This window comes from Prosopis cineraria, unplaced genomic scaffold (assembly GCF_029017545.1).
Source record: "Prosopis cineraria cultivar Desert tree isolate PC_DT_omini unplaced genomic scaffold, ASM2901754v1 PC2, whole genome shotgun sequence".
In the NCBI taxonomy this organism is placed as follows: Eukaryota; Viridiplantae; Streptophyta; class Magnoliopsida; order Fabales; family Fabaceae; genus Prosopis; species Prosopis cineraria.
This window is the reverse complement of record NW_026555333.1, coordinates 38539975-38557730: the sequence shown is the minus strand read 5'-3', so window position 1 is coordinate 38557730 and position 17756 is coordinate 38539975. Positions and strand designations below refer to the sequence as shown.

Here is a 17756-nt window from a genome sequence, read left to right as displayed (position 1 = left end):
AACCACATGTGTTCCATCAATTATGTAGTGAATTGACACGACATGGATTGAAGGATACTAGGCGAATGAGAGTACAGGAGATGGTTGCAATTTTTTTAAATACAATTGGATATGGGTTGGAAAATAGGATGGCACAAGAAAGATTTCAACACTCAGGAGAGACTATTCATAGACATTTTTATAAAGTTTTAATGGCTTCCTCGAAACTTGCAATGGAATATATTAAACCACAAGACAAGTCCTTTCGTCATGTATCAAACAAAATAGAAAATGATAAGCGATATTGGCCATTCTTTAAAAATGCCATTGGAGCAATTGATGGCACACATATTCCATGTGTAGTCCCTGCAAGTGAAAAATCAAAATATATTGGAAGAAAAGGAATCCCTACGCAAAATGTAATGGCTGTGTGTGATTGGGACATGTGCTTTACTTTTGTCTTGGCTGGATGGGAGGGCACTGCACATGATGCTCGCATTTTTCAACATGCCCTGACAGCTCGATCCATGAACTTTCCACACCCGCCTTCAGGTATTTTTGTTTGTTCAATTTATTTGTGTTAGACTTTCCAGCTTACATGCATTGATAGTAATTTTTTTTACAAGGTAAATATTATTTGGTGGATGCTGGTTATCCAACACCAAATGGATATCTTGGTCCGTATAGACGGGAACGCTACCATCTTCCTGATTTTAGAAGATCAACTGGATTTGCAAATAATAACGAGGTCTTTAATTATTTTCATTCAAGTTTACGGTGCACAATAGAAAGAACATTTGGAGTTTGGAAGAAGAGGTTTGCAATTTTACGCAACATGCCTAGCTATGACTACGATATACAAGTTCAAATCATTGTTACATCAATGGCGATACATAATTTTATTAGAAGACACTCTAACTCTGACGCTGATTTTATGCATCATGAGATGGAAGATCAGGAAGACTATGAGGACCAAGAAGACCATGGCGTTGATGGATATTCATCCATGACATCTTCTTCATCAGCTATGACTAGTATTCGTGATATTATTAGGGACCAACTTGTATATTATCATCTTTATTAGTTGTTGTAAAATTACTGTTTTATATTTAAAAATTTAATTTTCTTGTCTTTTATTGAATTTATTTTAAGCAAGATATATTTAGTTATTTATTTACATAAATTTAAATGTTAATATTAATATAATTTAAATTTTTAATTAATTATATATGTAGTTTAAATAATATATTTTGCTTTTTAAATAAAATGTAACAACTTTAATACTATTACATACAAATCTATCATTAATTTAAATTTAAAAAACAATGTTCTTTATGGTAATTTAAACAGCTAAAATTGATTCTAAAAAAATTATCCAAACATCTTCAGTTCTGTTAAAATCAATTTTAGAAAAACAGCATCCAAACATATTACGTTCTAACATAATCAATTATGATTAAAATTTACCACTTAATCAATTATTTTCATAATCTATTATGCCCAACTGAAATCCAAACGGAGCCATAGGTGATTGACTGATTTCCTCGTAAAAATTGAGCAAGCAAGGTTGTATCCCTTCCTGGAAGTGGTTTCCGGTTTCTATACACGTGTCAATTTGATGGTCAAATCAAGAGGTTTAACAATCAAAGGTTAGTCTAAATTAACCTAAGGATAAAATTGATATACTTTTAATATTTTAATATTTTCAGGATAACATTAAGGATATCCAATGTTACTTTTAAAAAACTTTTGAAATAATTTTTTTTCCTTAACTCCATAGGGAAAAAAAAAAACAAAGAGAGAGGGAGAGAGAGCATTTCATGTGTGCCCTTACATCACTACTTTCCAGTTGAGCTCTTTGTCATCATCTTTACAAAAATGAGATAAGTAAAGCAAGGGTGTGTTTGAATTTCAATTAGATATAATTAATTATAAAAAAAATTAATTAATATAATTGATTTAAAATATAATTGATTATAAAAAAATTAATTAATATAATTGATTTAAAATATAATTGATTATTTTGTGTGGTATATAATTGATTAATAAGATTGATTTTAATCAAAATTGAAAATAAGGTAAAATCATGATTTTTTAAAATATATTCAAACACCCATATTACATGTTAAAATTAATTATAAATTCAAAATCATGTTTTCAAAAAATATTCAAACACTCATTATATATGCTAAAATAAATTATGAGCTAAAAACCATGATTTTTTTAAAAATATCCAAACACCCACATACATGCCAAAATTAATTATGAACTCAAAACTATGGTTATCTCATAATCAACTATTATCTGCTTTTCAATTCAATTTTTTAATTTTACATTTCTAAAAAATTATTCAAAAATCATATAAATTATTTTACAAATCATTTTTTTCATAATTGATTTTGATATTTGGATATTTTTAAGAAAATTATGGTTTTGAATTCATAATTAGTTTTGGCATATATAATGGGTGTTTGAATGTTTTTAAGAAAGTAATAGATTTTAGTTCATAAGTGATTTTAACATGTAATATGAATGTTTATATATATTTTTTTTACAAAATTATAGTTTTAGCTTTTAGAATTGATTATTTTGGTTACCCTTGCATTGCAGAGAGAGTTAAAATTGAACCAAACGGACCTTTAATAACATTACAATATACTCGTTAAATTTAACATTTGTTATTTTTTATTTCAATTATGCGTTATTTAATTCTCTTTCTATTTCTCTATTTTTCTGGTCCAAATATTTGTCTATATATGTAAAAAAAAAAAAACAAGAAGAAGAAGCTAAGTGTAGAAAAAAACAATGAGAACACAGTACAAAATATCCTTGACTTATTATTAAAAAAAGCTAGAAAGTAACAATATTACAAGAAAGAATGGCGGTTAATAGCTCCATTTAGATTTAAAAAAAAAAACTATTTTCATGGTTGAACCAAGTTAAACTATCACTGAGCCAAAAACTGAAAGGGTTTTTAGAAAACCAAATGGGTCAAAACATAATATAAAAAGGTTAAAAGTTTTTTGAGAAAAAATCATAAAATTTCAAAAATTAAACATACTAAAAGCTAATTTCATTTTTTTTACCCTTTACATATATATAATGAGTTGAAACTATATGTTGACAACTATGGATATAAGTACAAATATTTTTCAATCTATTTATATCTAATTTAAATAAAATTCACTTATATTTAATAAATTATAAAATTATAATTTATAATATAATTGATTTATGGTCATATTGTGTTATTTCTTTTGTTTAATTAACTAGACATGCAATCAATTTATTTCTTTCACGCGCGCACATTTAATATTATTATTTTTTAATTATTACACTGCCGATCTAATTGATTAGAAGATAAAAACCAAGACCTAATAATTTCACTGGTTTAGGTCTGGCTTTTAAAACGTTACTCGAGTCTGCAGATTGGTTCTGTTGCTTGTCCCTAGTCTCCTTATGTAAATCCAAAATAAATGTTAGATTTTAATACAAGAAAATAATCAATACCCGCAGAAAAGACACTTTTAAACTATGGGAAATGCTATTTTTGTGAAAAAAAAGGTTTCTACTCCACTCATCCCCATTTTATAAGATGTTTTTTGGGACTAATTTTACGTTTCACAACATAAGATATTTTGAGAAAAATGACGATTTATTAATGAATCTTATTTACATACAATTGCTTGTTTACTCAAACAGGGATGATCTTCGGGGAAGTCAACTTCCTTCTTGCAAGCTAGCGCTATTTTGTTGACTAGATATGCAATGAATTTATTTCACATATATATATATATATATATATATGTATGTATGTATATGTATATATTATATTTATATTTAATATTATTTTTATTTAATTTTCGTGTTTGATTGCTGGTTTAACCTAATAGAAAATTAAAAACAAGGCCTGATAACTTTATTGGTTTAATATTTAGTTTGGCTTTTAAAACATTACTCTTAATTCTTGAGGCTGGTTCTGTCATTTGCCCCTGCTCTCCTTACATAAATCCAAAATAAATTTTAGATCTCAATACAAGGAAATAGTTGATATCATCATAAAAGAAAATTTTAAACTATGGAAAATGCTATTTTTGTGGGGAAAAAAATAGATTTCTACTTCACTTATCTGTGTCATAAGATATTTTTTTGAAGTGATTTTATGTTTTACAATATAAGATACTTTAAGAAAAATAATAATAATGAATCATTAACAAATCTTACTTATGTGAAAAAAAACTTATATATTTAAAGTATTTGTTTTCAATTAAATCAAAACATGTGAATATTTTATAGATTATTTATTTTATAACAAACTCTTATTATTAATATTTATTTATTTATATATCAAAATTTATTTGTCTTAATTTAATTGGATAAAAATATACTAATCATACAAGGCTAAGTACCAAAGTTTCATCCATTTATACATACAATTGCTTGTTTATTCATGCAAGATTGATCTTCTTCAAGGAAGTCAAAACTTCCTTGCAAGCTAGCTTTTTGGCTGTCTTCTTATGGTCAGCTTCACAGGTTTCCTCATAAATTTTCCCGTTAACTAGAACCCTAACAGTGACATAAGTTAAGCCTTTGCTGGTGGACACCAATGGCTTCTCCATTATATAATGTCGTTTGCTGCAGAGTTCTTGCAATTCACGGACAGGATGAATCTGTAGAGTCTCAGGCGTGATCAAAGGTTCCAATAGGGGCATGATGCTTCTGAACACGGTCTCTTTGTTGAATCCAGAATCAACCATAATTGCTCCTGCCAGAGACTCTATAATGTCTCCAAGTACCTATTAAGAGTGAGAACAATGTTATCTAACTACAACAACAACAATAACAAATCTTATCCTATTATGTAGAGTTGGTTATATATTAAATGGTGCCATTTTGCTCTATCAACAACAATAACTTCTCCGAGTATTCTGTCTAGTATATAATTAACCAAGCCATTACAATAATAATGGAAAAATCAGGTTTTACTTCAAAAGAACATGAGTGATAAGTTTGAGAAGCATTAATAGTAATTTAATCTTCCGGTCCTTAGCTACCAACGTTATGAGTCCTGGGTCTAAGGTGTCCTTTATCAGAGGGGGGGAGGGAATAGGCGGGAAACTCATGTTCTTCATGATACACACATCCAAACAATAATCCCAAATAAGTTTAGAATAGAAACTAGCATTAAAATATGCAGAATTGCAAGAAATGTAGAGTTGAGATACCAGCAAAACAATTCTGCCCTACAAACAAGAGAAGCATTAGAACAGAGTGTTTCATCCCAATGTATGTTAGAAGTTTGACAAGTGTCATCATGAGCAAATTTACCAAAATAATATTTGAATACATGTACTAAAAGCACCACTATGGATTCAAAGAAAGGACATTGGCTGAAGATTGATGAACTGAACGGTTATGGCTAACCTTGGGGAAATATTTCCTTGTCTCCCATCCAAAAGTCGGTTCAGAAGATAACTTGTCAAAATCATTTATTGTGGAAACAATATCTCTATGTAATTCTTGAGAAGCATGGAGTATGTGTTTGTGTAAGTCAGCCTTAATGGCAGACCGAGCATAACAATCATTATTTACAGAAGCAGACCTCATGTCAGTCAACAACCCTGGAGACAAGTCAGGATATTTATTGTATAGATGCTCAGTGACGAGAAAATCTAACACAGCATCCCCAAGAAATTCTAGTCGCTGCACGAAAAATACATATATATTATTCAATAATGTTGAACAGCAAAGAAACAAAATTAAGAGCAAAACCATAGTGACTACTACTTCTGGAATACATCAGAACATCAAAAGATAGGCTGGTCCTAAGGAATGACCCTTAAGATTTCACCTTTCATTGATGACAAAAATAGGGATAATATAACTTTTAGTCCCTAAACTTTCATTCACTATCAATTTAGCCCCTAAACTTTGACTAGGTAGAATTCAGCTATTATAATTTACTTTCTCTTAACTAACAATTTAGTCCTTGAACTTTGATTGAGTACAACTGAATCCTTCTACCAAGTTATACCTATAATATGCTATAAAGCATGGTTTAAGGAATTACAAGAGCAGAGTTACTACGAGTCAAATTTTAAGGACTAAATCAATAATTAAAGAAAAGTTGAGGGACCAAAAGTTACATTTTCCTACATAGATACATACAAACTTTTTCTTTTCCTATGATAAATTAATAATAATGACCCTCTCCTATTTGTCGGAAGATCATGTTTGACTTGAATGTTTAAGTGCCTGTTTGGATAACATTTGGAATCAATTTTTGATGTCAAAACCATAGTTTTGTGAACATATATCCAAACACTCCTATTACATGTTAAAATTAATTATGAATCCAAAACCATGTTTTCCTAAAAATATCCAAGCACTTATTATACACGCTAAAATCAATTATGAATTCAAAACCATGGGTTTCTTAAAAATATCCAAACACATCTATACATGTCAAAATCAATTATGAACCAAAAAATATAATTTGCCAAATAATTTATATGATTTTTGCATAAACTTTTAGAAAAGTATAATTGAAAATGTGAATTCAAAAGCAGGTAATAGTAGCTGATGAAATAAGCATTTTGGGTTTATAATTGATTTTGACATATATGGAAATGTTTGAATATTTTTAAGAAAACCATGATTTTGAATTCATAATTGATTTTGGCAAGTATAAAGGATGTTTGGGTATTTTTTAGAAAATATAGTTTTGAATTTATAATTGATTTTAACATATAGTAGAGATGTTTGGATATATTTTTATAAAACCATGTTTTACTTTATTTTCAATTCTGCTTTCCAATTCTACTTTTCAATTCTAATTCAAATCAATTTTATAAATCAAATATAAACCTCAAAACATAATCAATTATATCCAAAATCAATCACATTAATCACTTTTTTTCATAATCAATTATACCCAATTGAAATTCAAACACACCCTAAGAGTCTCAAAGCTAATGATTTATAGCCTAACCAATTTTTAAGGTACCTGATAACATTTTGGAATTTCTGGCAGCATGTAAGAACCATGGGTCAGAGCTTCTACCAAGAGAGAACGGTCATTGAATGAGTAGTTCAATTTGGATTCCAGAAATCTGACATTTACAAGCTTCTCTGCGTGTATGCTCAAATGTGTTTTATTGGGTGATATTTTAAAATCCACCTTAATTCCAATCCAATCCATAAACTTAAAAGCATCTTTCTCTCCACCTGTGATGAGGCAAGCCCCAATTAAGGCTTCAACAACATCTGCAATGATCTTAGGTTTTATTTTTCTGTTCCCACTAACATAAATTTTAGTTGTATCGGACGCTAACTCCTCTTTTAAAGAAACATATTCAGAGCTATTGCCTGGTATAATCCATCTGTGTGGATCAAAAGGACTGTTACGAATGAAGCCCTGAAACACAGAGTGAAAATTATGAATAAAAAAGAAAAAGAACCGTTTCCAAAATACAGAAACCAGGTAATTTTCTTTTCCCCATTTTTTCATTGTCAATTCTGGTTTCGATTGAAATTCTGTCTCAGATCTTTAAGGCTTAAAAGACTATCAATGAGACAAAGCTTATTGGTCAAGCAATTACAGTTTCATGGCCATGCATGATTTCAGAAAATCAACAATTCAGGTGAGATTAGCGAACACACTTCAGCAAGAAATAGCTAACCAACGCAATTTGAACCACGATCTCACAGGATAAATGTGATAAGTTTTTTAAATAAAAATTAATCCAATGTAGAATAATGTGATTGTAACAATGTTATTTGAATTGTATACTTGATATCTAGAGCCAGATTATTAGTTTAGCTATGATTTATTAAAAAACCTAGGGTTTATTCTATCAAATATGATATCGTAAAGAAAATGGGATAAGGATTCTATTTTCTACTCTAAAATAATGATTCAGCTTTGAGTTTCTACTTCTAGTAGAATTGGATTAATTCAGTATTCTCGTTGACATTTATTTGATTTGACTTTTTTATGTTAATCCCTACTCAGGTTTTATCTCATCTTCAGTATTGAATAGAAACAGGCTAATAAAAAGCTAATCTGCCGAAACAGCTACGTACAAAGCAATCAACCATCAACCAAATATGTCAAAACTTCCAATTTATATCAGACTTCAATAACATCAGCAAATGAAATTCTGAACCACTTACTACTAATTTTTTTAACTACATTACAGTAAAAGTTATATTTTCCACTCGGTACCACTTTAAAAATTGGGTAGTCAATTATGTCAAGAAAAAAATATGTATGGACTAGCATAGAATTAAAAAATATGGAAATATTCACCACTATATGTGAAAAACAGTCGTGATCCTCTATATTCTTTGTGAAAGAATGCATTCAAAGAGAGATAGAGATAAAAAAATGTAGTATAAGTCCGAGACATGAACCACATGCACAGCCACATTCTCTTGTGCCATTTTCTCTGTGAATGCATGAATAGTAGTAAGGATCCAAAGGCATATGCAAAATGCTGATAGACAATTTTGAAAAGAATCAAAAAGGAAAAGACACGAGTTGAAAAATAAAGAATACCGGAAGTCTACTGCTGCACCCAAACTTCCGGAGGGCAGCATTAGAAATTATCCTGTCCTTTTTCACACTGAGAAGACCTTCATGGTAAGATGGATGGGTTTGATAAAGATACTGTCCAGCAGCATATTTAAGGAAAGAATCTCCAAGAGTCTCTAAGGATTCATAATGAAATGACTCTTGGCATTTTTTTGTAGTAATCGCTTCCAAGATCTACAATGCACAAAGCAAATGCTATCAGCACAAGTATCATTGAAAAGCTTGAAGACAAGGAAAATGATATTCCATAATTATGATATAATGAAATCATGAGGAAAAGGTGAAGTTTTCTATGGATATACATTACGTCGAGTCAAAACTTCTAAAATGATGATTTAGCAAATAAAATTATCAATGAAGCATCTTCAAGCAAATAAAATATATACCCATATGGGGAAGACCCAACACAAATCTAAGGATAGGAAACTAACAGAAAGAGTTCACTTCATATCAAATCTATGCATTAGTATTACAACAGCTTTTAGCAACTAATTAATCTGTGTGTATTGGTTGGGATATGGTAGGAAAAGGAGGCCAAAGCAATTCTTTTACCATGGTTATCTAGTGCCATAATTTTACATTAAAATAACTTCTCTATAGAAAATTAATCTAGACAAATATGTAGGTAGTTAATGAGCCTCAGCAAAAAGACATGAAATTTTCTTCCCTTGGAAAAACTGAAATATAGCAGTTGGAATTGTACATCATGAAAAACATTTTCACGGCAATAGAATGCAACTTACCTTGACTGTCGGAATATCATTTTGCATGCACAGTTTCTTCAAGTTGGAAGCCAAAAGCAATGACTCAAGCCGATGTATTATTGAGGGAATGAACGAGAATGAATATATGATACTGACGGATATTGGTGACATTATAATAGAGCATAGTTCAGGAGGCAATTCAACTGAAGCTTTGGTTGATTCTGAAAAATAATATGTACGCATATACAGTTAACATGTAAATCAGCTTCACACAGACAAATGATATTAACAATGGATGCAATTTTGGGTAGTCATGAACAAGCTTAATTTCTCTCCGCAAAAATGCTTTTATTATAAGGAAACGTTTTATGAAAAAGTTAAGAAGTTGACACTTCTAGAACAAGCTAAAAATAGTTTTTGTGCTTGTTTCATCACCCAAAAGTTTGTCTTCTTTTTGGAAACCTTTCTGCAGAACTAACTTTTATGGGTAAGTCCAAAAACAAGAATCAATATTCAAACCTCTCTCCTTCACTTGTCTGCTTCTGTGAAGGTAATTTTGCACATGAAACATGTGCCTTCCATTATACAGCTGTTGGTGTTCATAACGCAAATCAATTCCATGCCTGAAATTTAGAATAAGGGATAAGATTATAACAAAGTAAAAACAGCCAATGGGAGATATTAACTTAAAGAGGGACCTCTGCAACAAATAGCAGCATACTTTTCTTTATAGTATTTCTTGTACGTAGTAATTCTGCCATTGCTGAGTCTTAGCACAGAGTTTCCATTCAATTTCATTCTACCAGTGGTGATATAAAATTGACCATTATGAGGAGTACAGACCAAGGAATTTTCAAGTTTGCAGGAGCAGACCAGAGCATCCTTGGTCCTTACATTTGCACCGTGATTGTTGCAACCTTGTTGAGATGAAAATATGGAAGTAACAGAAGGCCAATCAACGATCAAAGGTCTCTGGTCTATGGCGGTGGCTGGAAGCATAAGATAATCAATCTCAAGATTATCTCCCCAATGGAGTTCATTTAAAATGGCTGTCAACTTATCAATATTATGGGCCAGAAGAATTCCAAATACAGTAATTTGGAATCTTCTACACAGAAGAACCTGGAAAAGGATATGATAACTACATTAACATTTGTGACATTTATTATTATGCTAGACACGAGAACAAAACATCATACCTCATTTAGGCCAAGATTAATTGTACCAATATATCTGAATTTTACCATCAAGTCACCCCTATCAACGCACATTTTAAATTCCATGCACCCAATTTCCGGGTCAAGTTCATATCTCATTGCAAGAACAAAATCACGAACAGCAACATCATAGTTGAATTCTTGGTTCAACTCTATTAAGTAGCAGTGGTATAACATGCTTCCATTGTGTGGAAGGCAGTTAACCAATTCAGGTGGGACATAATGAGGTTGCTCCTCATTGTAAGGTTCATTCACTGTAAGAATCAGATCTTAAACACTTAGGAAACACAAATATAAGGAAAACAAAATTCCATTTTCAATTAACACTTTTTCCTAGAATAAAAATGAAAAATAGGCATAAAATTACCAAATTCTTCCGCCAAATTTTTTTCAATGACAATATCAGGAACAAGATTATCTGTCAAAGCTCCATTTTTATGAAGTTGTATGCAGGCTTCAAGACAAGCCATATTCTTTAAGGTTTTCTTGGAGCCTTGCACACAAACAGATGATATAGGGCAACTCTTAGGAAGAAGTAGCGTCCCAGTTTCTTGGTCCCATCTAGGCATTGGTTTGAAGTACCTAGAAAGGGATGAAAATTCAAATGCAGGATTAGCCAAACCAAAGATTCAAATACTAAACTAAAAACAGCCCATAAAAATTATGGAAACACTAAAGTAGGGTAAAGGAAGAGAAGCAATTCACTAACCCATCTGCAGGGAGTCGAGAACAGTAAAGGTATATCAAACCAATACTAGAACTGAGATTCACAATCGCTCCAGTGCTTTCAACACAATAAGTTTCCTTGTTGTATAGATCACTATTGAAAGGCTCACAAGGAAGGGAAGAATGACGCAAGCACTCCTTTCTCATAATTTCTCCACTAGTCAGGTACTTCTCCAATCGAGAACGTGTAGCCAAATCCCCACTGTATTTTACAAATAAAACATAACATGGAAGCTATTCAGGGATATTTTGTCTCAACTAGAAAATAAAACCCAAATGGATGTTATTATAGTATCAGTAGAACATATTTATTTGCAATCGTCCAGTTGTTACAGCCCACAGAAATTTTTAAAACCCTGTTTGTCCAAACAGTCAAGAATACTCAAAATAAAGACAGAGAAAGAATTACCTTTCAACCATTAATATGTAATCAGAATTTTGAACTCTGGCTCGTCCTCGGGACTGAATGAAACTGCACACTGTGGCAGATGGGTCAAATCTAATGACCACGTTACAACTTTGAACATCTAACCCCTCTTCAAGAATTGATGTTGCCACAATGATATTGACCTGCAAATTAAATATTCTGTATAAAATTAAATATTGTACTTTGTTCTAATTATACAAATGATGACAATGTAACTAACATACTCATACCAAGCCCACACGAAACTCTTCTACAATTTCATTTTGTTTTTTCCTCGTTTGATTTTGCAGCCCCGAATTGTTTCCTGCTATGTACTTGGTCTTCCATCCGTTAACATTTGGGAGGAATTCTCTCAAAAAAGCATCTAGAGCAATTGCTGTAATTATCCTCTCCACAAAAATTATGCATCTCATATCATTCAAGTCCCTGTAAATTTGATATGCATAGCAGACCAGTCAAAATCAACATCAATGAAATTAGCAAATTGCTATATATAATTAGAGATAAAAAAAATATTGCCTTGAGATCAAGTACAAATCAACCAAAGACAAGGAAAAATATATCTATATATAAACATACAATAGCAAAATACTAAAGATGCGACTTTATTTTAAATGAAAGAACCAGCCACAGAGATATCCAAAGATCCTTGAAAAACCCTCACGTTTCAACAGGACATAGTCCAAAAGAAAATCCCAATGTCCAAACCTGAATATATGATAGTGAAACCGCATTCAAATTCAAAATATTTCATAAATAATCAATGAGGGAACCTGTATTCAAGAAGAGAGTCAGTAAGACACAGAACTTTCGAGGTTAATAGGCCCGCATCCATATTTGACCTAACATTACTACCAATAGTATGTCGAGGACCTGAGCAAGAAAACATTTATAAAAATTAGAAACGAGGAAAACGAAGTGAGTTGATGAATGTGCCTATTGTCTTCAAGGCTAAAGTTACTACCAGATAATATGCAAGTTGAAATCATTTCCAAAGCGTTCAAGGTAAATCTTCTAACAGTTGTCTGTCCAGAGACATCCATATTTTCATATGAAAAAAATTCAGCTTCATTGGATGATAAGAATGCTTCATTGTATGATAAGAATTCTGCAGCCTGTGGCATAAACAAACATATATTGAAGCCTTTCATACAACCATGAACAGCAAAATGAAATCAGCGGATAAGTATGAATAAGCACCTTCAAAGCTGACAAAGCTCCTAAGTCATCCAAACAAAATATTATAGCTGAGAAAACTTTTGTTATTCTTTTGCATATAGACTCTGCTGCAGAACTTGTCAACTCTGACTTTTCCACAAAGCACTCATACTAATGAAGAGAATATCAATAGTCAACAACCTCAGGGAAGTAAACCAACAATCATATAATCAAAATATGTATCACTAAAAGTTGAAAAACTGAACTTTGATAAAGTATTTGATATAAGAACATGACAGAATTGACATTGATTCAAACAAAACATGCTGCTCAGCATACCAGTTTTTGCTTTTTATAGCCAATTCCTTACCCATAATTTCAACCCAGAGGAATAAGTTAATTCTGTCAATGTCAAGTAAGAGAAAGAAAGCTAATTTCGTTAAAAGTTCTCACCTGTTTTTTTAGTAGATTCAGTTTATCTGCCAAGCATTTGAATAACTCAAATGGAATTCCAGTGTGCTTGTAAAATTTGAACTTTGGGGTAGATATTGGTACGAATTCAGAAAGGACAGATGCACTTGCACATGTATATACCTTCAATACACAATATTAATTATTCAAAATAATAAATAACTTAACAAAACAAAGTTGCACTTCAATATAAGAGTACTAGTCCCGGAAAAATAAACTCCTCTAAATACGTTGTCAAGTGTCAACATCTTTCTGGCAAAGTTTCCTGTACCATTAGACGAGTATACATACCCCCCCCCCCAAAAAAATATACATAAACCCTAGCAACAATTTTCTATTTTGGATTTTAATAACAATAAATCTATAGATGTCAATTTAAAGACATGATAAAAAGATGGATGTGATGAGAAAAGAATTTAATGTTAATGGGAAGAGACATGGCAGGAACAGAGGAGAGTAATTAGGGAAGTTAGAAAATAGGGGGCACAGGAAATTGGTCACAAGGCAACACATAGCAGGAGAGGGAAGTTCCAAGATGGAAGTCAGTTAAGAGTTCGTCTTCAAGTAGAAAATAAGGAAAAAGTGGAAAATAGAGGAAGCAAGGTTAAGGTATTTTTAGGCTAGATGGTTTGGGGGATATCTAGAAGCCTTGAACTAGAGCCTGACAATCTGTCTTGTCATTTGGTTGTTCAGTTTGTTTTACTGTTGCCTAAGGTCTTTGATATCTGTGTTGGAGTATATTGGAGACTTATCTCAATTTTCTCAGTAGTAGTTCAGTTTCTTTCATTCCAATATTGCCAGTATCCATCAGGATAACATATTACCCAGAACAAAATGACATGCATTGAAATTAGAAATTAAGAAAACAATTAAAAAATAAAAAATGGAGAAAAATAAAATAAAAACCTTAGAATCCATTAAGCTCTCAAGTTCAGCAATATTTTTCCAGAGAGTCAATTCAGAATTCCCACCTAATTCAAATATTAGGGACAAGGAAAAAGGAAATTTAACATTAGAAAGTATTGAGTAGGAAAATAATGTCAATGCAATGAGATGAATAAAATTTTCTTTGAGATTATGGACCTTTTGATTTAATCGGAGATGCTGTCATCCCAAATATTCTAGGAAGATCAGAACTTTTAGATTGCAGTTGAGGATGATAAAACTCCTGCATGAAATCAGATCTTCCTAGTGTAAGAAATATAAGCTTTGCACATGCCACAATCTCAAGTTGCTGAAAATGCATTATAAGATAGAAACTTTATTAAACAAAAAAAAAAACTGCGATTTTCATTGAAGGAAACAATTTTTATACAGTTTGACTACAACAAGCATTTAATGCTAAACATCATTGAGAACGATTTTTGAGTCCAATTAACTATGACATTCAATGTTCAAGCAATTGTTTTAAAGGCCAGCAAAATAGAAACCATTGGAGGAAGCACTTACAGTCATGATGCATGCATAAGGGTCTCTACCCTTAGCATGATGGCATTCATCCATTATTAAGACCTTTATCATATTCAGTTTAAAAAAGCTATGCCTCAGGCCAGCCAGCAATATTGCAGGAGTCATAACCAGTATCTGTAAAATCAAAACAACAACTGACAATAACTATCTGTCATCTATGTATTATGAAAAGACAGATCAGAAAACTTGTGCTAATAATAACTAACAATAAATGTGATGCTGAGAACAATTAATCCTCCAAATGGAGAAAATTCAAAATTCTTACTGTTTGAATATGGATTTTGCGCACAACAACATACACTTTGTGCCAGCTAAAATACCTTACATACAGAATGAAGTCAAAAAAATTATAAACACCCTCATGAAAGCTTCACTGAAATATGTAACATTATCTCCTTTTACTCCCAGGCAAATATTATGATTTTACTTTTAAAAATCCCACAATGATGTGGCATTATATGAACACCAAAAGAATTTTATTGTGTCTATAAATCAATATGGGATTTCTGAATAGATATTTACTCATTTACAACATTTAAGGGCTATTTTTATGATGTTTAGAAATCTTCTCAATGAATATTTTCAATTTTCTCAAGATCTTACATACAGAATGAAGTCGAAAAATTTATAAACACCCTTATAAAAACTTAACACTGAATATGTAATATTATCTGCTTTTATTCTCATGTGAATATTATGATTTTGCCTTTAAAATTCCCACAAAGATGTGGCATCATATAAACACCAAAAGAAATTTTATTGTGTCTAGAAAATAATCAGGGATTTGTAAACTGAGATTTACAACATTTAATGTTTAGAAACCTTCTCAATGTATATTTTCGATTTTCTCAAGATCTAATAAAAAATACAAGCACACACTTTATTTTTGCCAACACAAGCATTACCAAGCATGGATAATGGCATATAAAGGAGAAAAATTCTAGAGGTTATTAGATATTAAGGCATCCAGTAAAAAAACATGCAAACAATTAAAAACAGTAGGAATGATCAGGGCATGAGAATGGTCTGAAATTCAGGCAAGAAAAGGACTCCTGGACTTTGAAAGCACTGGACATGGTACAGTTTTACGGCCACTGACATAGGCTGCTAAAGGATCAGTTCACAGTGGACCACTCTAATATCTAATTATCTTGTATACAGCTGTGCAGCTACACAGTGGGATGGCCCCAATCATGCCAAATAAAAGAGCTGATTCCACAACTGGGAAAACCCAGGAAAGGGTGATTATGATCCCTCCAAAAATCAATACATTTAGTACTGTGTAATTTTATGTGAAGTACCAGCAGCAAGTTGTTAAGGGAGCTCTAAGTGATGATAACTAGAAAAGAGCTCTTCCTAGAAGAGTAACCATCAAGGGCCATATAATTGTTAATCCATGAAAACCAAATTTGAGAGAAGTGAAGAAGTTTAAATCCAACAAACCTATTGATAGTCGGACAGTGAGAATTGCTAAAGAAGAAGCCTTCTGCAACAAAAGAGGATATATGACAACCTCTTACTATCTTGCAGTTATCTTGAAGGGAGAATTATTTGCCATTACCACCCTATATCAAAATATTAGTTCACAAAGAACATGCTTCGAACCACTTTGGGCTTTTGTAAGAAAGCAATATAGTACAGATTTTTTGCCACTTGACATCGGTAAAATTAAATGATTACTTCCCATGCTGATACAACAAATGCAGATATAAATATATATACATATATAATTGGGAATAGGAAACAGCTAAAGGAGGGCAGGAGAATCTCGAGGGACGAAAGCAAATTATGCAAAGCACATATATATGGTCGACGATTTCACATGAAAATTTTAATTTGATATCTCTAAACAAATATGCAAAATAATCACCTCGTGTTTCTGTATTTCTTCTGCCCATTGTGCAGCATCCCAAAAGTCGACTCCCATATCTCCCCAATACATTCCAACTTTCAGATCTGTATGCATTTTCACAGCTTCAGCTTGCTGACATTTTAGAAAGGGAGGAAGAAGAAAAGCATAGTCAAAAAAGTGTTGATCATGATATAATTCTCCAATAAACAATAATGGATGTTTGTAGGTAATAATTCCAACAATGAGTCAATATTTTTTTATTCTATTTGAAATCAAAGAATGCCAATGCCGGAAGAAGAGAGAGAGAGAGAGAAAGATTTGCGTACCTGTTTAACCAAAACAACCTTAGGAACCAAAAAGAAGGCAACGAAAGGGGAAGGCTTGCGAAGAAGATATGCATAGCTTCGTAGAAGCATTATAGCTATCAAAGTTTTGCCTGAACCAGTCTCTAAGAACACGATGGTATTTTGGCGGATAGCTTTCTCCAAAGCTTCCAGCTGATAGCTACAGAAGATGACGAACCCAAAGAAAACAAAATATTAAACAAAAAAAAAATATAACAATATCAGTCTAGTTAATCCGATCAAGTGAAGAAAAGAGCCACGCTACCTTCTTGCAAATGAAAGAGGATCAGCGAAAGTTGGAGCATCTATTTCCATGGCTTCTCAATCTCTGCAATTGCCAATTGGTGACAGAGAATGCAAGTAAGAAATTTTGAAGCGAGAGAGAGAGAGAGAGCGAGCAAGTAAAGTGCAGGGCAGAGAGTTCAGAAGCAAAACTATATATAGTTAAACACTGCTACAGGCAAGTCACTCAAAACACTCCTTCCTCAGCAAGTAGCTTTTAGACTAAGGAGACCCCACAAGTGAAAGTGACGCGTTGCGGGAAATCGAATGTAAGCGAAACTGGCGAACGGCCTTCTCGGTAGAGGGTAGCTTCTCCTCTGCGTCCCCATTAAAAGAAGCTTCCTTTGCTTCCCCCATAAAAGTTAAAACAGAAGATTATTTTAACCATCCAGATTTTAAATATTTTTAATTTTTATTTAAAATTTATATTTTAAAATGAAGAATATATAAAAATTATAAAAATATTTTAATAAATATATTTATTAATCTGACAGTTCAAATTTAATATACATAATCTAAATTTAATATTA

General features: G+C 31.7%; 2 protein-coding genes across 3 annotated transcripts; one reads left to right on the top strand and one right to left on the bottom strand.

Moving 5' to 3' along the window:
• The first annotated feature begins 191 nt into the window (after nucleotides 1-191).
• LOC129302743 (uncharacterized) lies at nucleotides 192-1063 on the top strand. The gene is made up of 2 exons (XM_054941631.1): nucleotides 192-531; nucleotides 606-1063. The coding sequence occupies exons 1-2, from the start codon at nucleotides 192-194 to the stop codon at nucleotides 1061-1063; spliced, it is 798 nt and encodes a 265-aa protein (XP_054797606.1).
• A 3283-nt stretch (nucleotides 1064-4346) lies between these two features.
• Nucleotides 4347-17357, bottom strand: LOC129302247 (endoribonuclease Dicer homolog 2). Of its 2 annotated transcripts, XM_054940981.1 has the most exons (22): nucleotides 17210-17357; nucleotides 16927-17104; nucleotides 16619-16732; nucleotides 14728-14862; nucleotides 14362-14446; nucleotides 14185-14249; nucleotides 13261-13401; nucleotides 12850-12978; nucleotides 12614-12764; nucleotides 12423-12522; nucleotides 11880-12075; nucleotides 11632-11792; nucleotides 11206-11424; nucleotides 10864-11078; nucleotides 10479-10750; nucleotides 10001-10401; nucleotides 9799-9902; nucleotides 9319-9500; nucleotides 8540-8749; nucleotides 6986-7396; nucleotides 5404-5682; nucleotides 4347-4775 (listed from the first exon to the last, which is right to left on the bottom strand). In XM_054940981.1, the coding sequence occupies exons 1-22, from the start codon at nucleotides 17257-17259 to the stop codon at nucleotides 4428-4430; spliced, it is 4146 nt and encodes a 1381-aa protein (XP_054796956.1). In that variant the 5' UTR covers nucleotides 17260-17357; the 3' UTR covers nucleotides 4347-4427. The 2 variants fall into 2 exon arrangements, with proteins under 2 accessions (XP_054796956.1, XP_054796957.1); XM_054940982.1 differs by lacking the exon at nucleotides 12850-12978.
• Nucleotides 17358-17756: the final 399 nt, after the last annotated feature.

Coding starts and splice junctions, on each gene's coding strand:
- LOC129302247 (XM_054940981.1), bottom strand. CDS start 17,259: ATGGAAATAGATGCTCCAACTTTCGCTGATCCTCTTTCATTTGCAAGA. Junction 11,793..11,879: donor AAGAGTTTCGTGTGGGCTTG/GTATGAGTATGT, acceptor TTTAATTTGCAG/GTCAATATCATTGTGGCAAC. Junction 4,776..5,403: donor CAAGGAAATATTTCCCCAAG/GTTAGCCATAAC, acceptor CACTCTTAATAG/GTACTTGGAGACATTATAGA.
- LOC129302743 (XM_054941631.1), top strand. CDS start 192: ATGGCTTCCTCGAAACTTGCAATGGAATATATTAAACCACAAGACAAG. Junction 532..605: donor CTTTCCACACCCGCCTTCAG/GTATTTTTGTTT, acceptor TTTTTTTACAAG/GTAAATATTATTTGGTGGAT.